Below are 25864 nucleotides of genomic sequence, written 5' to 3' on the forward strand. Positions count from 1 at the left end.
ACTCTTTCCCTGTTATTTTTCTTAGACGCTTGGTGGTGGCAGCAATAAGGTCCAGGGACAAAAGGTAAAATAGTTTGTACCTTGGGGAAGTTTTAACCTAAGCTGGTAAGAATAAGCTTAAGAGGTCTTTCATGCAGGTCCCCACATCTGTACCCTAGAGTTCAGAGTGGGGAAGGAACCTTGACAGTCTCCGTGTACCCTTGTCTTGTACTTAGATGGTCAGCTGTTTGGTCCAGAGGCTGTCTTTTTGTTCTGTGTTTTTACAGTACCTAGCACAATGGGATTCTGGTCTGTTACTAGAGCTCCTAGGCACTACAGTAATACAAAGCATAAATAATATGGGGAAAATAAGTTTTTAGGCTTTATTGGTGTGCAGAAACTTTCAATATTTAAATAATTGTCTGAAGCTGCCACAGAATCTCCAATCTGCTGCAGAATCTAGGAGGCTTGTTGCAGATTGTAATTCAAGCTTGCCATGAAGTACACAGGGCCTACTAGCCAATATAAGCTGATTAAGCTAGATGGATGGAGTGCTATTCCAGTAAAGCAGCCTTTCTTATGTAAATCCTGTGGCTGAAATCCTAGAGGATAGGGAGCTCTCTTCTTCCGTCTGTTGGTGAAGAGGGAGAAGAACAATCTGCTTTATCTGCATGAGCCGAGAGGGACAGAAGCCCCAGAGGGGAAAGGGTTCTCTGCCACCATCTATTGGTAAACAGTAATGATAATGATCTGCTTTCTCTCTGTTAGTCACTTTTTCAAGCCCATTATGGCAATACTGGCAGATTAACAATATTATGAATGCTTTCAATAAAAGATAAGTTTGCACAGCCTTCTTTATTGACTTGTCTAAAGAATTCGATGTTGTGAATCATTTTATTAAATAGGTTTTCAGAGATTGCTGTTCATTCTGAGTGGGTTCCAGAATTATTCATAGCTACATAAACAGTGTCATGTGATGGTTTTATATCTCAACCAAGTTTTATGACCAAAGGAGTATCTCCCCCTAGGGTTTAGTTTGGCCCACTTTATTTTTTCATCTATAGTGTATAAGACAGCTGGAAGCTCCTCACTCCATCCTTAGGCTGACATCACTATTTGGTATTCTGCAAGTTGTCATCAGTTACAAGCTTCAACTGAATTTTAAGAGCAAGCCAAATATTTCCTGGCTTGCATTTGTTATTACATGTACATTAAAAAAAAATTGATGTTTGTTTCAGCAGTAATAAGACAACAGACATTGACTTTCAGGGCTTATCTGAGATAACAACTATTAGTCAGACAGCACCAAAGCAACCCTGAGCATATAAATATTTAGGTACCTGGCTAACCACAGTACTCTAACCTTCCAAACATGTATGAGTCCTGTGCAAATGAAAAATTACATCTGAACTGCTAAGGTGAGTCGTAACTGAAAGTTTCTGCTGTGTAAGGTTACTTGTATTGATAGTGTGATAGAGTGACTGGAGTTCTGAGCTTGGAACCAGGAACTACTGTATTTTAAACCTGGCTCTGCTACTGAGTTGCTGTGTGACCTTGGGAAACTCTGTCAACCTCTCTGCCTCAGTTTCCCCATGTGAAAAACGGAGATATTACTACACCTTACTGGGGTGCTATCAGAATTAGCAGTAGCTTATAGAAATATTTGAACAAGTAAAATGCTATCTGGTTACTTTAGAGCCTTCCTAGCTCTAGCAAATGAAAATTTGTCATGGATATAAGACAACACATGAGCTTCTCACACACCAACTGTCAGCTCCAAACAACAGAATAAAATAATACACTTCACGAGTTAAACAGCAGCCGAGAGAGAAAGAAATGAACTGGCACAGAAAAGAAAAATGAACTGTCAGATGAGACTGGTAAATAATCAAAAAACAAAGTACAGGAAAGAATGACTTTTAGGCACTGAGGCTGAAGTACTCCTACCTCAGAAGAATATTAAAAGCAATTTTCTTCCTTTGTTTCCTTTTTACACACCTACTCTTTTTTCCACAGAAATTGGGAGAAAACAAGTTGGACAGAGGGTGCACACAGTTCCTGCCTTCACCAGCTCTCTCCCTGACATCTTGCAATGTTGCTCACTCTTATGACATTGGGTCTTGTGGTTTTGATGATTTTGTTAAAGCTCTAGCTACTAGTCATGTTATTACAGGAGCATCTCAGCTTTCAGTTCCAACAAAACTTACGTTTCTAGCCCTCATGGTGACAGCCAAAAGCTTGTGAATGTGAACACTAAAGGCACACAACCCATAAGGCAAATAAAAAGAACCCTAAAGTATTATTTAAAATCTCATGATTTTTAAGTCAGTCTCACAATATTCTGGGGCCTCTCCTGCGATTTTTGCAGTTGGTGAGAATGCCCTTGTCTGCCCTTTCTCCGAGTTCCAGGGACACAAAATAAAGTAAAATTTCTCTTTTACCTTTGCCCCCTGGGAGATGTTCAGTGTGTGGCTCCAACCCTCACTAGAAAAGAAATTTTACCTGCTGCTGGCTGCTTCTCTGCCAGAGTTATGCTTGTCTGGGAGAAAGATTTCAAAATGGAAGATGGGGTTTTTGTAGAGTAAGCCCCTCCCACAGGGAAAGCTATGATAATTAGGAGTAGGAAAGGGAATATATGGAAAATGAAAGGTGAATGGGCAGCTCTTTGGACCTGACTGATTTTCTGACGTTCTTTTGTCAACTGACTCATGTTGATGGAATAAGTCTATTGACTTTTGAGTGGGGGAGAGGCTCCTCAAAGAAAGTTGATTGGGTCAGATTGACAAGTCTGTGCAGTCTACCCTCCTGGTTGCATATTAATGAATCCAGTGATGAGCTGCCAAAATCTGAAGAACCGGTTCCTTCAGTCACTCCGGATCTTAAGCGGCACTTCGGCGGCACGTCCTTCACTCACTCTGGGTCTTCGGCGGCATTGAAGGACTCGCCCCCAAAGTGCCGCCAAAGACACAGAGCGCTGCCGGGTGAGTAAAAATTCTCAGCCGGGGAGCCTCCGCAGCCGGGAGCTCAGGCAGGCCAGACAGGACGGTCCTATGGGCCAGATGTGGCCTGCGGGCCGGAGTTTGCCCACCCCTTTAACAACAGGTTCTAAACCTGCTTCAAACTTTAACAACCGGTTTGCGCAAACTGGTGAGAACCGGCTCCAACTCACCACTGAATGAACCCTTCCTAAAGGGAGCCAGAGAGTGGAGAAAATGTAAGCTCTTAAATGGAGAGCTGTGTAACAGGACAGTCAAGCTGAGGTGCTGTAAGCCACTTTTTATGTGAATGTTCACACATACGTGGCATCCATGTGATCAATTACAGAGCCAAGCAATAAACTGCACTTATCATACACACTTGACTGCCTCAGCTGTCTTCTCCTCACTAATCCATTTCAACCAGGGCTTCTTCTAACAGTCAGGACTTCTGAGCAGTTCCAACTACCACTAAAAACATTTATAAAAACCCGAACAACCTACCCCCATGGATTATGGAATCCTTCCTCCTTTCCTCTGCAAACTAGGCCGGCAGGAGATGCAGAAAGGGCACAGACTAGTTCTGCAGAAGGAGGAGTATCAGGAACTTTATACCATTAAAAAGGGCCTGTAGTGGATGGGAGATTACTTTCCCAGTTAAGTAAAAAAAGTACCTGGGGTTCCAGTGGAGGGCAGAGGCAATCACACTAAAATCATTTAAAATGATCTAAACCCCTAGTCCTGCAAACACTTACGCATATGAATAATATGGCACAGGAGTCAAGTTAAGTAGATGTGTCAGTGTTTGCAGGACTGGGGCCACAGGCATTTCCACGTATTTTGGTAAAGTATATGGCACATACAGAATGTTCCTGTATATATTCCAGGCCTTTAGCGGCTGTGAATAATGCAAACATCACATATTCATGCCAATAAAGCCTTATTCCACACCATATCATCATACAGTTCCTCCATAATACTCTTGATGGAGTGCTGCGGTTGCCTACGAATTTCTAGTTGCTTATAACATTCCAAAGCATTCGAAGTAAATGCAACTTGCCAAGCCTGATCTTTTTAACCCAAGGTACGGGGTTTTTTTTTAACCCAAAACCATTCAGCCTTTTTCGAATGGGGAAGTTGGCGGGGGGGGGGAATTTCCCCAGTCATACAACTAATTCTTGTGGCTTTTTTTCTCAAAAAGCTCTTTTGCTGTAGGGGAAGTTGTAAGAAATAATCCAAGCACTGTAAGGTTTGAGGCCTTTTTCTGCAGCCATATTAGGACAACAACAGCCATATGAGCCAAAAAGCAGAAAGTCACATCCTCACATTCCTTCTAAATTACATTAAAACAATGTAATATCGGGCTGTTAGGAAGGAGATCCCGTCCTAATGGTACCCACCATCATCAGATAAAGAAACCGATCTTAAGACGTTTAAAGAAAACTTTGTTTGATAGCATTCTATCTGGCAAGGAATCATTTATCAGCAGTTGTGGTTGTGAAATATCTACTTCTTTATTGTTTTCCCTTTATGGTCCCCACTTCCCGCAGCTTCAACTGGCCGGGAACGGCGAACCGCAGCCCCTGTGGACGGTCAGTGTAAACGAATTGTCTCACAGCCAGTCAGGATAATATTACTCACCACTGCCAGTGCCCTAGAGTGTGCGGGTAACAGTACTCTTTAGCTACTGGATTGGTTCTGCTTTGAGCAGGCAGTTGGACTAGCTGACCTCCTGAGGTCCCTTCCAACCCCGATAGTCTATGATTCTATGATACTTCATTTAGGAGTATAAACACAACCTTGACAGACACAACCTTGCATCCCCAAGACCTCAGCTCCAAATATTCCCAAATACTGGGGAAGTTCAGCTCCATACCCCTGAATCCTGACACAGCACTAAATATCGTGGCTTGGACTATTTTGTAATGATCATCCAATTACAACAGTGATGCTGGGATAGGCTATGTCAGTGATCTTCATTGGTTAGTCACGGATCACTGTTTGTAGGGACCGCCTAGGGCAGAGGTTCCCAACCTCTATTGTTGAAGAACAACTTTGTGACAGATTCACGGATGGACACCCATGCTGCCCCGGTACCCCATTTCATTGTGCCTGCTTTCTGTCCATTCTGTCTCCGCATCTCCTCTCCTGTTCTGTGTCCACTGCTCTTTTCCAGGTTTGTCTTGTTTTTTGCTCTCACTTTTGCTGTCTAATTTGCATTCACATTTTTGCTCTTTTTTTTCTCCTATTGTTTGCTCCTTGTTGCTCCCTGTTCCACCCAAAGTCTGTGTGCTGCTCAGAGTGAGGAGCATCCATTGGAGGCTCTGTGGGGTCAGGCTACACATCCTCACAGCTGAGCTGTGTTGAAAGAGCCGAGCTACAAAGCATAGGTTGGCATGGGTTGGTCCATCTATGGCTATTAGTCAGGATGGGCAGAGATGGTGTCCCTAGCCTCTGTTTGCCAGAAGCTGGGAATGGGCAAAAGGGAATGGATCATTGGATGATTACCTGTTCTGTTCATTCCCTCTGGGGCACCTGGCACTGGCCACTGTCGGAAGACAGGATACTGGGCTAGATGGACCATTGCTTTGACCCAGGATGGCCATTCTGATGATCTTAAACTCCAATCTGTAGCCCTGTATGTATTCTGCTCCTGTAACTGCCACAGAAACAGGGAATAAGGTAGGTTTCAAGGAGTTCCCAACCACTTTGCGCACAGCAGTACATTTGCAGTGGGGAATTGGAAGATTTCTCTAGCCCTGGACTATAAAACACTGTCTGAGGGGGATCTCTCCAGGTTCTATTTCCCATTTAAATGCATTAGGTTGAAACGCCACTGTGTAACCGTAGTACTTGAAAAATTCATTCTCTATGATTGAAGGCCTAATCCTGCATACGCTTAAATATGCGATTGACTTTAGGCAGATGAGTAGTGCCACTGGGTGAAATCCTGGCCCGACTGAAGTCAATGGCAAAATTCCCATCGACTTCAACGGGGCCAGGATTTCACTCATTAACTTTAATGGAACTATTCTTGTGCTTCACGATACACAGGTGCTTAAGCATTTGCAGGATCCGGGCTTAGATTATTACCTTAAACTCAGACACGCAACAAGTATCTATATATGGGTCTATAAGTGGATCGCTTAAATGCATCCCAACTGTCAGCACTTCAGAGATTTCTCTAGTGTATATAGTTCGACCCTGAAGATTTGCAAACTGCAGAGCTATTCTGAATGAAGACATGCACAGCCAAGTATTTGATATCCTTTTGTTATCATTTACACATCAATTACATTAAGACCAAATATACAGATTTTCATATGTATGTACATTGATCAACATAGTGCACAATTTAAATTTATGTTACAATCAAGTGTATAAGTTTAAATATGGCTTTATAAACTAGTAGTAATAACTGTGCTAAAATAATCCATGTCTCATGTAGGTTCACACACAAACAATGGAATGCAGCCGTAGCACTAGATTCCTCAATTAGCAATGTGTTACTTCATCATGTTGGTAAACTTTTGTACACCGTATAATCAGTTGTAACCCATCCCCTCCCCCACCCCTAGGGTGACCAGATGTCCTGATTTTATAGGGACAGTCCCTCTATTTGGGGCTTTTTCTTATATAGACACCTATTACCCCCTACCCCCTGTCCCAGTTTTTCACAATTGCTATCTGGTCACCCTACCCACCCCACCTACACACACATACTCTATTCCAGGGGTTCTCAACCCTTTTTTTTCTGAGCCCCCCCCCCCCAACATGCTATAAAAAACTCCACAGACCACTTGTGCCACAATAACTGGTTGTCTGCATATAAAAGCCAGGGCCGGCATTAGGGGGTAGCAAGCAGGGCGATTGCCTGGGGCCCCCACGAAGCTACATTGCTCAGGCTTCAGCTTCAGCCCCGGGTGATGGGGCTCAGGGACCTGGGCTTCAGCCCCATGTGGTGGGGCTTCGGCTTTCTGCTCTGGCCCCCAGTGAGTCTAATGGTGGCCCTGCTTGGGCCCTGGGCTCCTGAAACCTGCTCGAGATACCCTAGGGGTCCCCGAACTCCTGGTTGAGAACTAACGCTCTATTCTGTCTGTAACATGGTTGGATTATATACTATAATTATAAAAACTTTGGGTCCCGCAATTCTCAAGTATCCTGAAAGCAACAACCTGTACATTCTAGGAAAGATTAGTCAGAATAACAAATTATAATGCGAGATGGAGGAACACACACGCAAACACACTGCTCTGTAAGAATACCATTACAACCAGTGAAGCTGAAAAAATAAGGGCTAAACCCTGTTTGTCGCACTCCAGTGGTAGTCCAATGGAGGCAAATTGTTAACCGTGAGAGTTATTAGCCATTGGAATACTGTAACAAGGGATAGGACAGATTCTCCATCACTTGGAAGCTTTGGGTGAAATCCTGACCTTAGTGAAGCTAAGGGAGTTTTGCTATTTACTTCTGTGGGGGCTAGCATTTACCTCTAAGTCAAAATTCAATGTCTTTCTAAAACATATGCTCTAGTTCAGCCACACATTGTTGGGCTTGATGTGGGAATTATTGGGTGAAATTCTATGGCCTGTGTTATGCAGAACAGACTAAATTATAAGCGGGCTAAACAGGATTTGGCCCTAGAGGTGCAGAACTGTAGATATCACATAAAACATTCTTCTGCAATAAGATTCCTGTGCTGTACACACATGCTTCATTTCTTTTCCCAGTACTGAATAATGGAACTTCAAAATCTATGCAAATAAGAAGCACTTTATGTTACTGACTACAGAAAAGGAATGTAAGAGAGGCCCTCCACGATGACCATCAAAGTAAGGAGTCCTCAAAACTGCCGAGTCAGAACTGATTAGTTTTGCACGTGTCTCTCCGCTAAGGCAAAGAAATGAAGACCAGAATGAGCAGTTCTCCCATCCCACCCACACATGGGCCTGATCCTGTGAGGTATAGAGGGTGCCTTCAGATCCTACTGATTTCATCTGGAACATAGGAGGATAGGAACTCAAGACATATAGGACTGGAAGGGACCCCCTGGGTCAGTGAGTCCAGCCCCTGCTCTCACAGACAACCCCATCTCTACCTGGAATTGAAAGCACACAGTATCTTACAGCACCAGGCTCACTGATAAGTCTAAAACTAAACTCCTTGTGAGGCTGTCTGTACCAAAACCATTTCCAAAAGTCTCCTACCAGGTCTAATATCCTTTAATAAACACACCGACAATTCTCCAGAACAAACAGAGATCTTTGTGGAAGGACAGCCCAATAACGTCCTCACATAATAGTTAACACCTATCAAAAGAAATATCTTCTTTGTTTATTTAGCTCTAAAGAATACCTGCAGTTTATGGCACTACAAAGCTACTGGACACTATACATACTGTAACTGGGCCCTTCAAAGGTCTACATAGTCAACTTTGTCTATTATAGAGCTACCTTGACATTCCTCTTAACTGCAGTCACCAATATACATATGTGTGACTCATTGCTGTATTATGTATTACGTACATCTGTACATTGCTGTATTACAAAGTAATTGTACAATGTACAATGTAATTACAATGTAATTGCTGTATTACAATGTAATACATTATGTATTATGCACAGATGTACACTGCTGTATTATGTACATCTGTTTCCACCTCCCAAACACTGGGGTATGCAACATAATTTTGCATTTAATGAGCATAATTTGCTGAATACAAAACATATCCATGGGGTACTCATGCCAAATCCATAGTGTCGCACGGATGTACAACTATTTTTCTTCTTACATTGAGAGTAGCTCTAGTGTCAAAAATCAAAGGACTCTGATTATTATTATTTCAACATCTAAGGTCAAGATCCACTTTAGTCCATCCCTTTCCACAGAATTTCACTTGCTGTGCACCCCTGCATAGATCTTTCCACATAACACGTTTTTCCCCCAGGCAACATTTTGTAAGGTTTATTACTTGACAGATAAAATCCTTTCAATGGAAATAGCAGGAAACTGTCGTGATTACTTGAGCAGACCCCACTGACAAAAGGAAATATGTGTCTGGACTGTTGCTAAAAAATATTTCAGGCAATATTTTTCAAAGAGAAAATGGATTCAAAGGGACACTGTCAAGGTTTTAAAGATCAAAATGCATGATCTACAGTGTTATAATTGGATGGAGACAGTCCTCCAGTTTTTAAATATCATTTGATTTGTTTTTTAAATCTAGCACAACATCCATGAGATTTTTGTAGGACTTCTAAAACCAACAGTGTCTGATTCCTCTATTGAGTAGTCAGAAGCAGTGAGCTCTGCTGATGTTGCTGATGGTGCTAATGGTTATAAACAAATCCACTTCAGCATGACAAGGTTCTATACAATATGAAGTTGCAATCGCTGTTAAACAAAAAACAAGCAAAACGTAAGAAGCAAATCACCATTTGCCAAATGGAAAAAGGGGCTAAAAATATTTATTCATCATCCCCAGAGGGTTTTATAAAAACAAACTTAAAATAATAATTAACTGTTGGACGGCGATATTATTAAAAACAAAATTGAGGGGGGGAAATGCTCTGACTTTTAACAAAATAAAGAGCCAGATTCAGATTTTACTTTGACGGTATAAATCAGGAGTGACTCCAGAGAAGTCAATGGAGTTAACTCACACCAAATGGTATGGGATCAGAGGCTCAGATGGTTTCTTTCCATGGTAAGAGCTGGGGAAGTAAATGCCACACAATTCCACCCCCTCCTCCTGTGCAGAGCCCATGCAGCATAAAGATCCTTCTACAGCAGCCAGGGAAGAGATGCATGGAGCAAGAGAGGCACCTATGTGAGTCTCCTTTCTGTAAAGAAAAGGGGAGATTGACGTATGGAAGATTCTTCCATATATGGACCGGGAGGGAGGGGGCACAATCTGGGCCACAATCAAATTCAGAGGGACTGATACTGATACATTAATGAGTAATCCAACATTCTAATCCATTATACTCCTCTAGTAAAGAATACCCTGGATGCCCCAGTTTCAGTATCCTACATTACAGACCTAGAGATTCCCAGGGCCAATCTCTTGCACTGAGCCAGCATGGGCTGTGACTGCTATGCAGGCAGTGCATGTAGTGTCTCATCCTGCAAGATAGTGACTGTTTCCAGAGTGACTTGAAGGCCCTTAGACCCATTCCGTGTGTCTCTTTGCTGAGAGGCTCCACAGAAAATCTTAGCCAGGCTTCCTCAGCCAAAGAACAAGAGTCACTGGTAATAGTGAGGGCAAGGATAATAAATCAGGTGACAGAATGGAGATTAACTGTATAGAACACAGAAGGGGGGGGGGGGAATGCCCCTTTGACAGTTTTCAACTCGATATATTTCATCAGAGAGCTGGTCAAAAGACGTAGGTATTTTCCCTGAAACAATTTGAAGGAAATGAAAATTTTGCATTTCTGACCAAAAAAATCAAAAATTGCCAAAAAAGAATTTCAGGGGGTGGGTGGCCTTTTTCTCTCACTTTTTTGCCATTGTAAAAAGAAGCAGGAAAGTAAAAATGCAATGTTTAATTTCTAATTTGTTTGTCAGAAAACTAAAGATTTGGACCAAAACTATTTTTATGTATTTATTGTGAAGAGGCATTTGTTTTAGCCAAAAGGCATTTTCCACTGAAAAAAAGTGTGAACAAAATATTTTTTGACCAGTTCTAGCAGGAAAAACAGCTGATATTTGTTTCTGGACAGGTTAAATTAGGGTAAAAATTTCCTGTTATGCCTTGAAAATACAACATGTATATTTAACATACATACATTGTTTCTGAAATTTCTTCTAAATTTTAAATCAAAACAAAAATGCACACTTTTCCAGGGTACCCATGATGAGGAAAATGTTACTAACCTCCTCCTTTAAAAAACCTGAGTTGCTCCTAAGAAACAAAAGGCATGGCATGTGTTGTAAATACATTCACACAACTGATCAATACATAGACAGATCAGTGCAGCTAGAAAATTGCAGCTGATACTGGCAAGGGCTGCTGCATTTGTTGTCTCTTTGGATCCTTACAAATTTTTTTTAAATGTTACTTTCCTAAGACAAAATGTGTTACTGCGCTTGTTAGTTTCAAGTTAAGCCTTCACTGGAAAATTTGTGGATATTCAGAATAAAAATAAAAATAAAAATCTTAGCTCATAAAGTAACTGTTGCACAACTTATTTTTCCAACCTAAATTTCAGTGGGAGATACTTCTATCTAAAGTACACTTCCTCCTTCTTTAGGGACTAAATGTGCAATTCTAAGAGTAGCAATTTTTATTCAAGTGGTCCTATTGATTTCACATGAACCTGTTGATACAGCAGACCATTGGTCCAAATATTGCCCGACATTATTAGACCAGTTTCAATCCAGGAAGGTGTTCCAGGTTTACACTGTTCTAACTGGAGGCACTGTTTCTGTGACTTCAATGGGAAAACTTGCATAAGTAAGTTTTACTCACATGAATATGAGTTTTCTCCCCACGCTGTTTGCCTGCCTCTGTAATACAGAATTCTAAGTACTGGAGATACCCAGAATAGGCCATCTAAGTTCAATCCCCTTCCCTCTTCCATTCCTGCTGTTGTGTGGGGTTTCTAATATCTAAAAGCCACCTCCAGCAAGTGTTTGTCACAAGACATGACACAGATTTTTAATGATTTTGCTCCAGCCACCTCTCTCCAAGGTGTATGTATGGAAGCATCAAAATGCATGAGAATGCACAACAGTGGGGGCAGGGAACCTTGTTAGCATTCTAGTCATTTGTAGCGAAAGTCTCCAGAGTGCTTTTATTTTTCACTCTCCCCAGAGATGGGAAGACACCAATAATCGTATCCTCTAACTAGGTTTTTATTTGCCATTCTGAGTGAAAATGAGTCTAGTACTGTATGAAGGTAGAGAATATATCATACAGTTATAAGGGAGATTCTGTTCAGATAGGCTTGAGGTCTGGAATTAGAAAGAATTTGGATACCTAAGAACATGATGGACAGAATGCTGCTCTCTCATTGCTTTTACATCAGTCTAACTTCACTCATCTCAGTGGTTACTGCTGTTTACAGCAATGTGGCATCAGAATCAGACCCCATGAATTTAGAGGGGGAAAGTTAACCTTTAGAATTCTGGTCAGATTGGGTCCTTTCCCTTTATGACGGACCACAGTCACAGGCAGATTTGTCAGCCTCTGCAACTGGGGAAGATGCAAGTGCTTTATAACTCAGGTTAATCTTTTAGCTACAGTATCTTATTGCTGTGACACATCCATTTCAGCAGTGGACTCCAGACCTGAAACTCAAGCTCCTAACATCAAAAAGTTGAAAAAACCACTGACTTCAAATAAAGAGCTTTGAAAGTTAAATCAATATATAAACAAAACAAACAAAACAGATATAAACCAGGGTCATATCTGACGTTTTTAAAGAACAAAATTCCCCTGTCCAATGTGATTCTTGTGGTCAGATTTCAACATCTGAATTTCTTCAGGTGTAACACCTAGGTTGAATGATTTGTGGGGTTTCAAAGGCATTTCTGACCAAGCGTGTCTGTCCTTTTAGTCCCAAGGCTTTAGCCTTTGTGTCCTGTGTTTTGTACTTAGTTTGCTGACAAGGTTCCTAAATGCTTGGTTTGCACCTTCCTCTCCATCATCTGCAAATCAACTATAGCTCAGATTCACTTCATGAATAGTACTCATCCATGAGATTGGAAATGTTTGATAGACGCATGACTTCAAAGGAATGTCTGGCCTATTTTAAGAAACAAACACAAAACTATGCATCCCACACTACGCAAGCCATCTGCTGTCTTCATAATAGCTGTTCCCACCTAAACACAAGGAGCAGCCACCAGGCTGGTTGTGGATCGCCACGTGTGAACTGTGACTCTCCCATTCCAGATCCACAGCCAGCTCTGTGATTCCCTGGAACAATCAAAGGACTCCGAGCTGGAAGGGGGTCTTCCCAATTAGTGAAAAGATCCCCAAAAGATGAATTTCTTTTAAAGCTTTGGGAAACTCCTCCATTTATTTTGAATTCTCAGTATTAGGAGAAGCAGTAACAATCATGAGAAGAGTCCTCAACTGCCCCTTTTACCCTTAGCTTCCCAGAATACAAGATACAGGAACAAGTTATTTATCAGCTGCATGATTAATAATGTTGCAAAGTGGTCCTGTTCACATAACAACTTTTTTCCTAAACCACGAAAGCCATGCTTAAAACATTTTAAGGGACACCATCAAGATCTGTGGACCCAAAATCTGATTTTTCTTAAATATATTTACAAACACCTTGACATACTTTAATTCCTCATATGCTTTTTCTCTGCCTGAAATCAGTCAATCAGTGTCAGCATCCAGTCTGGCATAGGGAAATCCACACAGGCTACAGAACTGGCATAGCCAGCAAGTTCCCTTCTACACATTCCCACCCACCTGGTTATAGGGAGTGCATCAGGGGCCCTAGACCCAATATAGATGACCTACCTAGCCTTCACCCTAAGGCATGTTGAGTTCTGCTCTGGCACTTCTGAGGATCTGGTATTTTGAATTTACATAGCATCTTATACCCGGCAGCACTCCACAGTGCTTCGCAAACTTTGCCAACTGATACACAAAAACTAGAGAGACTGAAGTGTCCAGCACTGCAATGCAGTTGACTCCGGGGTGGTGCACTTTAGGTGTTTAACTTAACAGTATCTAACAATACCACACAACAGTTTTCACCAGGAAGTGGAAAGAACACTTGACATAATCGAAACTGCAAGGGGAATTTGGATGGGCAGAGTATATATATACCTGAGATGGGGTTTAGCCAAGACTCCTAAACAATCTTCTGAGGGATTATTAGGTAATAATTTAAAATACTCTGAAGTCTCCCTTTCAACTAAAAAAGTTATAAAACTGAAAGATTTCAAGCCATTGTACAGAATAGGAATTATAAAATGTTGCTTTTTTCATGAGCACATTTTCTTCTTGCCTTTATTGATTGACAGTCTGTGCACTGGAGACCAAACCCCTACTCCTCTCCTATACACATAACGTACACACCCAGAGTGCAAGAAGCTGTTGAGTAAAGTTGCCCTGGCATCCTGTTGCATTAATACAGTGAAATCACTGCTTACCAAGAGGGGAGAGGGGAATTCCAATAAACACTTTTCCCTTTCTGTCAACCCCTTGCTGTGAAGATGAGAAACTCAACACACAGCAGCTCTCGTGACCTCTCTGTTCCACCTCTGGTCGGTTTGCTCGCATGATTTTGGAATCTGTTTTCAGTGGGAGCAATATGTAGGCCTAAGATCCTCCTACCTTCTGGATCTCTTGTTTGCCTTGTTCTAATTGTTTAACCTAAGCTCCATCTGAATGGATTTACAAAATGAAATAAGGCTGAAATAGTCCAGGTAGCATGTGAAATGTGTCAAGCACAATGATCTCTTCCACACTGGCATGAACATGGGAAAGTTGGACTCGTCCCAAGAACTGGCATTTCTGATACAAATGGAGAGATGCTTGGATACATTACTTGCATTGTGCGTGATCTGTATAGTCATCCATGTCCACATCAGAATCAAAGAGCGAGTGTCCAGTATAATCTGTGTCAGGGGTTTGGGAAATACTGTTCTCTGTCCCCTCCTCATCAAATGTTTCTGTCCTTGAATAAAAGCTGAAGTCCTGCAATGGGGTGTGAGTCTTGCTAGCTTCACTACTTTCCTCAGATTCGTAAAAGGTGTTATCGTCGTCCTGGTGCCACTCTGGCCAGAATTTCCTCCTTATTCTTTCACAGTACATAGCAAGGTTAATCAGTTCACCTGCAACACAGTAAAATAAGCCAGTGTAAATACTCCTAATCATTAATCCTGTGACAATGTTTACTGCAAAGAATATTCACAGGAGTGGTCTTAAAAGAAATCTTCCTGGCTTGTTTCCAGGGAGGCATTAGAGACCTCTTTCCAAAAGGCTAAGATGCGATCAAACATAGTAACGGTACTGTTTACGAGTTCAATCAAATGAAAAATGCAAATGGTTGTGACTTGATTAACGTACCTGTGGTAAGCAGGGTCAAAATGAAAGGATTATGTATGAGCGTAGCTATAAAGTTAAGCAATTAGAATTAATCTTCATGAATGTGACTCAAAGGAAAAAGATTACTGATTTTATAAATCTGTCACAATAAAATTGTTATGCATTTTGTACAAACCTGGCATCCAAAGACAGAATTTGGCCATACATATTCTATGTACTTATTAAATGAATGTCGTGCAATTGGAGGCAAATTTTGGTTTTGGACCACAAGATGGCAGTACTGTTCGCAAGATAAATTTGGCATTTGACACACAGAATTTTTACATGGTCACTGTAGCACACCCTTAGGTATTGTACACATTAGGGATGGAATGAAAGTATTTTTCTTATACATTTATGAAGATATTATAAAAACCTCAGTGAAGGACAAAACACAACAGTACATCCAGGAAAAACACGTGTGTGCAGTATTTCATAGCATGAGCAGCTGTCTGGTTAGGGGGAGTCAGACTGGAGAGTACTGTATTGTAGGGAATGGGTGTGTCCATCTGATTATTTTGGTAGGGCAGATGGGTTTCAATCAACATAAGGCTAATTCTTGAAATTCATGGGTCCCCTAAGATTTTCCCTGAGATCCTTCAGAGATCAAAGTCATAGAAGAGAAGCATATAACAACAACAACAACACCCAGGTCTTATATGCAGTGTTTTTCGTCAATGGCTCGGGGCAGGAACCTTCATATTTATCATGCATCTATGACTCCAGATCAAATGTGCTCAGCTTACCAGTAAAAGGGTGGGTTTTTTTCTAACTGCTAGTTCTGCAAACTTACCTTGGGATCCAAAAGTGAAGATGGGCTCCTTCCTTTCCCAGTATCTGCAGTAGCCATTAAGGTTCTGATTTCACTGGGACTACTTGCAGAGTATGATACTACTCAGTGTAAGCAAGAGAGGCATCATCTAGCCCATAGTGATTTCATTATCAAACACTTTGCGAACATTAATTAATTAACAGAGCAAAGGCCAAATTTATTTAAACAGAGTGCTGTAGTGTGTAAGCTACCAAGTACAGCAATAGGAGCAACTAATGTGAAGAATTTCATGGGGGGAAATGAAGGCACCTTTGGACAGAAAAACATCAAAAGTACAGAGTACATCAAAAGACAGGATACTCTAGCTGAAATTCTAGGCTCATTCTCTCTTCAAATGTCATATGATCCTGACAGTGTTTTCCTGCATATTATAATAAGATCCCCCTGAAAGCCTGCCCTAGTCCTACAAGCAGAGAATGCTACCAAAAGAGATGTCCAAATCTCTAAGATTGTCTTACCTTTGATTAGTCTCTCAGGTCTAGTCCCTGGTAATGTCCACATTGCTTGAGCCAGGTGCCCAAAGACAGTGGCATCGAGAGTGGAAAGCTTTGGTCCCATGATGTACTTCTTGTCACCTGTAAATGGTAAAATGGTGAACAGTTATGGACCTGCAGGTACCTCTCCCAACTATAAATATGGATTGCATCTTTTAACATGTGTCTTACTGAAACGATTTGACTGGCAACCCGTATGCTCCCCAAAAATATCCGGTTCTGGGATCTATGCTTTAGCAACTGCATATGGGCCAAATTTTGGCCTGAGCACAGAGAAGGTTCCCAGGGATGGACTCCATTACTGCTATGTAATCCTGTGCAAGTCAGTTGGCTAATTGATCTATAGTGTTACAGAACCACCAGCCCTTCTGCTCCCCTTCTTTCTGCCACGCCCTAAGCACTGAGCAGCAGAATCTACCATGGCATGCAGAGAATACACACTGAGTCGGTTTTGCTACATTCAGGGCTTTCTATGCTATCAGTAGTGGTTGAATGTATGATTTCCTCCTGTCAGGAAAAATCAAAGCTGGCCTGTGATTAACATATTTGCTGAAAGAAGCTGGCAGCCCATGGGTATCCTGCACTAGTCTTTCACCAGTGCAGATCTGGTTTCAGGTCCTTTCTCAGATTGCAAGTGAAAATGAGAGTGGGTGACTTCAACTGTGTACTTACTTAATATTTGTCCAAATCCAAACCATCACCCCATTCGGTACGACTGGCAACTTCTGCTCAAAAGAGGCCTAGTGCTGGAATAGTTAAGTGTGTCGCCGTTCCAGGCTAGTGCATGCCCCTGGATTGGTGAGGAAGTTTGCAAAATGTCTACTCACACAATGCCCAGCTCTAACCCGTACTGTTAGATCTCAGAACCACCTCCCCATTTCAGCCACAAGTTTTACAGCAATTTAAACTGCTTGTGAAGGGTACCAGAATGACAGTCGTGGTGTCTGAATTCTTCTGCTTATCCACAGACCAGGCACAACATGGGAAGGAGCAGAGCAAGCTTCCCTACGCTTCCCAGAAATGCCCTACGATCTGGACTTCAAACCCAGAGGGAGTAATAGGTTATTTTATTCACAGTCCTACTCGGTCACTTGGCCCTTCTGCTGAGATTGCCAACGATGGCGCAACAGTACGATGGGGACACTAGTTCATTAGAAATGAAACTGAGATCACTAAGTCATTTCACCCAAATCTCTAAAGAGCAGTTCTATGTGGACTGCTGCGGGGGTGGACTGCTGGGGGGGTGCTGTAATGCTCTGCTCCCTTCCCCAGGCTGTACCTAACTAGCAGGAGCTAGCCCTAAGTAATGGCATTTTGTCATACATTTCTTTATGGAACTGAAATGTCAGTCACATGTAAAAGTCACATTCCTTGGACTGTAAGGTCTGCAGGGCAGAACTGTCTTTTCGTTCTGTTTGTACAGCGTCTCGCACAAAAGATCCTGGTCTATGACTGGGGCTCCTAGGCGCTACAATACAAATAAATAATTATAATCATCACACAGTAAGGTATGAAAGAAGATTCTTTTGAAAAGCAATTCAGGATCATCATCAGCAAAGGCACATCCAATACTGTATGGATCTGAATCATCCAAATCTATTCATCCCACTTCTGAGTGATAGTCTTCCTCGGTTTGGTTTACACTGCTCTGGTTTGTTGGGGTTACTAGCTTTAGGTTTATAAAACAACTTTAAGCAAAACTGTACAGCAGTGCAACGCAGTGTATTCCAAAGTACTACACAGTCTACTACTCAAGCATCCTACATCGTAGCAATGCAGCTTTGTGAATAACCGAGAATGACGACTTCCTCTACAAAGTCAAACAGAATATTAAAATTGAACACTTTTTCCCTGTGAAAAGACCAGCTACTACATAAGTCCATTGTCTAAATAGAACATTCAGGTAAACAATCCCTCTGGCAGCAGGAAATGCAGCAAATGTCTTTGTGGTAGTTACATTGTGTCTAGTCTTGAACCATCTTGTACAAATCTCAAAAGTTGTTCCCAACACCACAGTTACATACTTTGAGCTAAAATCCCATTTTACCTGATGCGAGGAATTTAACACAATTTAACTGTGCTTCATGCTCAAAGTGTCATGCTGGGAAGTAACACTGCATTTTGGAGTGGATTTTTAAAAATCTATTATTTTTAAAAAACTATTTTTTTAAAAAACATCAGAATTTATTCATTTAAAATTGATTATGTTCATTTAAACATATTTTATTTTCAAAAATAAATCTATTTAAAATTAAATTTGAAATTATGACAGCCTCTCTTAAGGCCTAAGCTTACCATAATGTATTAAAATCATTTAAATAAAAAATAATATTAAGCCAATCATGTTTGCTGCTGAAGTTTTAAAGAAAGTCATACCAGTGGATTAGTGAAAGTCACTGGCTAAGCTTCCCAGCAGCTAGTGTTGCTGAAGTGCTAAGCCAGCTTTTTACAACAGTAGCCTCTTCTGCAAGGGCAGAGTGAATATTTTCTTCATTTCAATTTATTCAATCAGTTCAGTTCAGTTCAATAACGAGTTCATTCAAATGTAAGAAAACAACAGGGAGTTGAAAAACCAGGAAAGCTTGTTTTCTTCTTCCAATCTATGAATAAAAACTAGATGTGAGAGGATGAGATTTACTAATTCTAAGGCTTTGTCTATACTACAGACTTTACAGTGGCACAGATGTACTGCTCCAGCTGCGCTGCTGTAAGGTCTCCCGTGTAGCTGCTCTATTCTGGTGGGAGAGAGCTCTCCCTCCGGCACAATTAAACCACCCTTAACAAGCGGTGGTAGCTATGTTGGTGGGAGAGCATCCCCTGCTTTTGTCAGTGAAACTTTTGTGTGTGTTTTTTCACATCCTTGACTGACAAAAGTATTACCAACAGAAGTGCGAGTGTAGACAAAGCCTGAAACCTTGGAGGACATTGTGACAAGAAACAATCAGTTCAATTCACTAACTATAGATAATACTTGCTTTGCTTTGTTTACTAAATCAGTTAGTTTTAAATGCAAAACATATTGTGATAAACTTACTTATTTTTTCTTAAATATCCAGCACATTTAAGGTACTTATTTAATTAATAAAAACTATTAAATGTTGGTTTTGCACATTATTAATTTAATTCCAATTTCTGTCCAAATGCAGCTTGACACAAGTCACGAGTAAAAATTTCAACATCATCCAGTAAATAAGAAATGCACCATTCACTATTTTCTAACATGATAAGGACGCAAAAATTAAGAATCTGAATTAATGTGTGTTAAGCTATATAATTTATTAAGTAAATGTGTACAGATATAGTGCATCCTCGTGGTTAACAAAAGAGAGTACCCAAATTTAGTCTAAAGGCTACATTTAGTTGCAAATCAACATGTTTTAATTGTTACAGATCAATGAGAATCAACCTTTCTTTAGGAAAATAACAAAAGTACAAATGCAAAACAAGATGAGTTAAATCAAGGTTTCCTGGTTGCTGGCTTAAATCATCCTTTAAATCACCTTGATTTAAATCAATCCACCTTGCTGCATGGTGATGTTGGTACAGCCAGGGAAGGTAGTGACTGTTATATTCACCTACTCTCCTGCCAATGGCCTCCTCTCACACCTGCAGCACGCCTAGCTGCGGGGGGAGAGAGGGCAGACAGAAAATCTCAGTGGAACTCTTCAGACAGTTAAAGCATAATACCAGACATGTGAGAAGAGAAAGAGGGTTCCCAACCTCATTCTTCTGAAATTTTGTTCTCAGATCCCTAAAAACAAATGCAAACAAGACTGTGACTAGGACTAAATGCCCGAGGAAAGGATTAAAGGGGAGTAAAAACAGTCCCCGACACTTCTGCATGGGCTACTTGGACTCTGGATTCAGGCATAGGCAGGCACTCCCAACATGCCTTCGTTACAGCAGAGCCATGAGGCAAGTCATCACTGAGGCCCCATCTACACTACAAGCTCGGGGCAATTCACAGTTCACGTACACACACTCAGGCTAGCTCACTGAGACCTAGCATAGGTATGAAATAGTGTAGCCACAGTCGCACAAGCAGCTGCAGCACAACATAGCCGTGCCAAGTGCGAACCCACCTGAACCCCGTGAGTACATATTTGGCACGGCTGAGCCATGCCAGCATTCCCCATGCTATCACAGCTACACTACAATATACTCACACTAGCTTTCATCAAGCTAGCATAAGCATGTGTGAGTGAGCTCAGCATCACAACCCCTAGCTAGCAGTGTAGACATGGACTACTGGTATAAGCAAGCATCAAATTATATCGTAGGCATACCTCCTAGGGCCCCTCGTGGGGTGGAAACACTCTCACAGGACTCCTTGCTCTGAGCTGTACCTAATTCACAATCTTGCCCCAAGAGATGGCAAGAAAGCTGATTCTTGACCATCAGAATTTCCCTGAGAACTTCTCCTTTAGGATTTTAGATAATTAAAAAGAAAAGAAACAGAATTCTCCACAGGGATGACAAGTGCAATAAAAGGAGAGACCATCCTGCCCCACAAAGGTAATTTAAACTGCATCTCTCAGAGTGCTCACCTCCCACAATCGCCAGTGCACATAAAGCATTAAATGCGCTCCCTGTGCTGACTCAAAGCCAGTGCCCTGTCTTCCCTCAAGTGCCTACTCAGAATCCGCCTCGGCCATGATGCCTGTGGTAAACTGCTAGCTGAGAACAGCTGGGTGGCCAGTTAACAGATTCATTAAAATCTCTTGTTCATTTGCAATTGTAAAAGAAATCATAGAAACCTACTGAAGTCCCTGTGTGGATCCCACCATTGAGCCCTCTATGCTTCAGTTCCCTATCTGTAAAATGGGACTAATATTATTTCCATATTTTTCCCAGGGTTTTGTGAGGGTATATTCATTAAAGATCAGTGCTAAAATAGTTTGATAATGTGGGCCATTTAAATACCTAAGATATATAGACAATACAGCAGAGTACAAACTACACCACCTTTCTGATAAAGGTAGCATCTCTGGCAGTAATCTGTGTGAAAGTAGAAGACCTTAGTGGTACTTTCTGAAAACTGTAGAAGAAAATTCTGATAAGAAAAATTGACTAAAAAGCTCCTAGCCCACATCTTAACCTGGTGTAAATAGATCTCTCGCTGTTGATTTACACCCATTAACGATCTGGTCCTTGGTGTCCAAAGTTAAGCATGAACTGTTGTTATGCTTACTAATCTGCTGTTTTGCCAGGCCTTCTGGGATATCTTGAGTATGAGAGGTGCTATATAAAATTCTACTTCTACACTATTCTATGCATGCACTTACTGACACCATATACATGTTAAAGTCTGCTTCAGAACGTTGCAATAGTACTCTACCACCACCAGGTGAGGAGTAAAGCTCAGCTTCAAACCAAGCAAGGTAAATATTTCCACCCCTTCCACATAGAGAGACTGGACAGCTGCCAAGTTATTCCTTTACGGAAACTATTTTTGGAGCTAAAAATAAATATTGTTGCTCCAGTGTGTGTTTGTCACGGTGCAAAAGGGGCTCCAAAGTAATCTGATCTGTAACAGTCTCCAAATCAACTCAAGATAAGCAGCCACTTTGCATTAGGATTTAGACAGAACTTGAATCCTCCTACTGTTGCCCCGGGTTTTTCTAATTAAGAACCAAGAACCAATTGCCCCCTCCTATGGGAAAACTCATGGAAGGGAGAAGATAGGTGGGAAATCCAGAAGAGCTTTTTATTTAATTGTAAGGGTCAGGGCAATTGCACCCCTATCATGCCGTGGCATTATGCTCAGGGGTGAAAGTAACTCAAGGGACTTACTGGTACACAGGGCTGGGGTCCTAAGCAGGGGTGGTGGGGCCTCAACCAGATGGAGCGGGGCCTTTAAATACCCCAACTGCGGTAGCTGGGAGCCCGGGGCCTCTAAATTACCGCCGGAGCCCTCAACCAGATGGAAGCAGTAGCTGTGGCAGCAGCCGGGAGTTAGGTACCCAGCAGCTGCCATTGAATTTCCTAGGAGCTGGTCATCTAACTCCAACATGCACATTTAAAAATCCCAGCCCAGGTGATTATGTCAAGATATCCACACACGAAGGAGAACTCTTGCAGCAGTTGCTATTTATCTGTCTGCGTGCTTATACGGCTCCCCATGCTGTAGTGCCTGAATGACACTTGGATCAGCTGAAAAAATTAAGCCCAAACAGGGTTTGTCAATCACAGGGAGAATCATTTTGTAAAGACAAAGGGCCAGATTCTGACACCCTATCATTGACGAGGGCCACAAATAATTGCATTAAAATTAGTGGGAGTAACACCTTGGGAGCAAGATACTATTCAACACAACGGGGGGGGGGAGGGGGCAAAATTTGACCCAGTGATATTAGACTATTCCAATGAAGTATTTTATGTTGCTCTTTAACTACACCTCTACCCCGATATAACGCGGTCCTTGCGAGATAAAAAATCTCACCACGTTATAGGAGAGACCGCGTTATACCGAACTTGCTTTGCCCCCCCCCACCGTTCCTTGTTCCCTGACCGCCCCCTCCAGAGACCCCTGTCCCTAATCACCCCCAGGACCCCACCCCCTACCCAACCCCCCTGCTTCCTGTCCCCTGACTGCTCCAACCCCTATCCACACCCCCGTCCCCTGACAGGCATTCACCGGCAACGGCGGGAAGTGGAGCAACATGGCCCCAGCCCACTCCACTCCGCCACCTCCCAGTGACAGTGCTCCACTTCCCGCCACCAGTGAGTGTGGGGAGGTTGGGGAAGGGACACCCCCCGTACTCACCTGCAGCGGGAAGCGGAGCGCCACGGCTGGGAGCTGGTGGAGTGGAGCAGGCTGGGGCTGGGCTGCTCCGCTTCCGCCGCTGCCGGTGAATGCGGGGGGGATCTCTTCCCCCAAGCTCCCTCTCCTGAGCGACACGGCTGGGGCGAGGGCTGGGACGAGGGAAGCAGAACAGGCGGCTCCCGGCCCCCTGCTAATCCCCCAGAATACTCTGGGACTGCGGGGCCCCCAAAAGTGCCCCCCCACAGCTCCTGCCTCCCAGACCCTGGGGGGGAGCCCCTGACTGCCCCCAAGACTCTCTGCCCCTTATCCAACCCCTCGGCCCCGGCCCAGCCCGGCACCCTTAACACACTGCTCAGAGCAGCGTGTCGGAGCTTTACCGCGTTGTATGCGAACCCACGTTATATCGGGTCGTGTTATATCGGGGTAGAGATGTACTATGTAAATTTCTGTGTTTCTCTGTGTGACACTGTATGAAATATGGGAGACACTTTATGATATTGTTGATACCAATATTATAAAAGTGCAATGAATCTTACCAGATATACCATGTAAGGCATCCATGGAAAAGTTACAATTCACTAAATATGATAATCTTGTTTGTATCACCTTTGTATTGTGAGTTATAGATATGTAGGGTATATCTATGTTTCCAAACTTGTGCTGTGTTTCTGGGTGCCCCCCTAGACAGATTGGCATCAGCACTACCTAGCTTGTTTGATGGGTCATCAGCTGTACAATGAACCCACTGAAAGGCCAGGGACTACACCTTATGAGTCTGCAAGGCATGTGGTATGCGTGTGAGCAGAGAACTCTGAGGCTTTTCCATGCCATGTGCTGTGAAGCTTGCATTTGGGACACAGGAAGTACAAGCCACATGGCAAAAGGAATATAAAGGGCAGCTGCATCATCTCCATTTTGTCTTCATTCCTGCTTCTTACTGCTGGAGTAACTTTGCGACAAACTGAAGCTCTGAACAAAGCGCTGACAGACCCATCCAAGACCTGTGGATATATTCCAGAGAGAATTTCAAGCCAGCAAACTCACCAATACTGCTAAGAACCTGACATATAGACTGTGAAGTCTCTGTATGTATCTGAGTGCTTTATCATTTAACAACTCTCTTCTTGTTCTTTTTTTTTTTTTAAATGTTAAACCTTTAGTTTGAGACACTAAACAATTGGCTGACAGCGTGGTATTTTGGATAAGATCAAAACTAATATTGACCTGGTAACGTGGCTGACTCTTTGGGGTCAGAAGAACATTGTGTATAGTGAGCAGAGTTTTTAAATAACTTCTCACTGCACTGGACCTATGTGATGATTGGGAGCCAGAAAACCGGAATGCAATAAAGGGGGCTGTGTAATTTCTTTCTTCTTCTTCTTCTTCTTCTTCTTCTTTTTTTTTTTTTTTTTTTTTTTTTTGCTTCTTGATAACCAGTGTGGGGGCTCAGAGGTACAGTTTGTGTCTCATTGGTGAGTTTAACTTCAGTGTTAACCACCAGTTTTGGGAATATCTGCTCTCCCTTTTGTAGCCTGCCCTGACCTTGGTATTTTCAGTGAGGGCTGCCACAGGCACCCAGGGTCACACTCTGTTCATTATTAAGTATACAAATTTCATGCAGACTGCCAGTGTCCTAAAAACATTCACCGTGTTCTGCTATCATGCTGTTAAACTGACATTTTAATGAAACAAACAAAAAAGGTGATTAACCAGTTTTAGGAGAGAAGATTAGATTATAAACAGAGTTTTCTAATTGGCTACCCAGATGTCATCATAATGTCAAGCTGTGACTGGTTTTTATTTATAAATTCATTTTGCCTCATTTTTATTTATAAATAAACTTTTACAACAAGATATTTGACACTGCACTTCCAAGGATTATTGTGCTTCTCAAGCAGCTATTCACATGTGCTTCTGTCTGATGCCTTACTTATTACATTACCCGAGATCTGCAATAATAAACTAGGAGAAGTGTCTGTAAAGTCTTATTGCTTGATTATGGGTCTGATTTCAATCTATATACACTAGGAAATAAGGACGAGCACTTAATTCAGCACACTGTACCTAGGCATATTACAAAATGTATCATTCTCAGATATATGACAAGACAATGTGGAAAGTAAAGCCATTCCATTGTAGAGAATGACCCAACAGCCTTTTGAAACTGGGGGAAGTAGAAGGAGACACTGCTTTATTTTATAAAACCACAAAACTGCTAAACAAATTAAAGCCATTTTAGAAAAAATAAATGAATCCTATCAACTAGTTCACAAACAAAAAGCCCAGTGATACTCTCCCAAATCCTCGGCTAGCCACTGACCCATCTTTCCTCTACTTACAAATAATGAATTAATTCCCAGAAAGTTGGGATGAGTTTACAACTGATTAACTACCCAACAAGAGCTAAATTCAAAATGGATAGTTCAACCAATTCTAATTTACGTATTAATTGAATTTACATGTGGCCTGATGTTCAGAAGTGCAGTTGTCTTCAATATCAGCTGCTGGAGCTGTGCAGCTCTGCAAATAAGGCCCAAAGTATCTTTACATAGTGGTCCAGCTGTTGGAAGGAATGCAGAATATTGTAGGAGATCCCTGTTGATCACTTCACTTTCCAATTAGTGCTAGTCCCACAGAAGTACTAAACACACATCTGCTAAGATCTCCTCTAAACACACTCTTTGGAAAGAAGTAATATTGCCATTACTACACCCCAAAAAGCACTGTTTGGGAGACATATGGTAGAGATCTCACATA

General features: G+C 42.0%; 1 protein-coding gene across 3 annotated transcripts in view; it reads right to left on the reverse strand.

The window, feature by feature from the left end:
• Positions 1 to 1880: 1880 nt before the first annotated feature.
• Positions 1881 to 25864, reverse strand: part of FAXC (failed axon connections homolog, metaxin like GST domain containing) — a 50070-nt gene continuing 26086 nt past the window's right edge. For all 3 annotated transcript variants that reach the window (XM_048844942.2, XM_048844943.2, XM_048844941.2), the window contains 2 exons: positions 16306 to 16422; positions 1881 to 14762 (listed from right to left, as the gene is read on the reverse strand). In XM_048844942.2, coding sequence (XP_048700899.1) covers positions 14473 to 14762; positions 16306 to 16422 — 407 coding nt within the window. In that variant the 3' untranslated portion in view covers positions 1881 to 14472. The remainder of the gene's footprint in view (positions 14763 to 16305; positions 16423 to 25864) is intronic.

Source organism: Caretta caretta, chromosome 3 (genome assembly GCF_965140235.1).
Source record: "Caretta caretta isolate rCarCar2 chromosome 3, rCarCar1.hap1, whole genome shotgun sequence".
Lineage (NCBI taxonomy): Eukaryota > Metazoa > Chordata > Testudines > Cheloniidae > Caretta > Caretta caretta.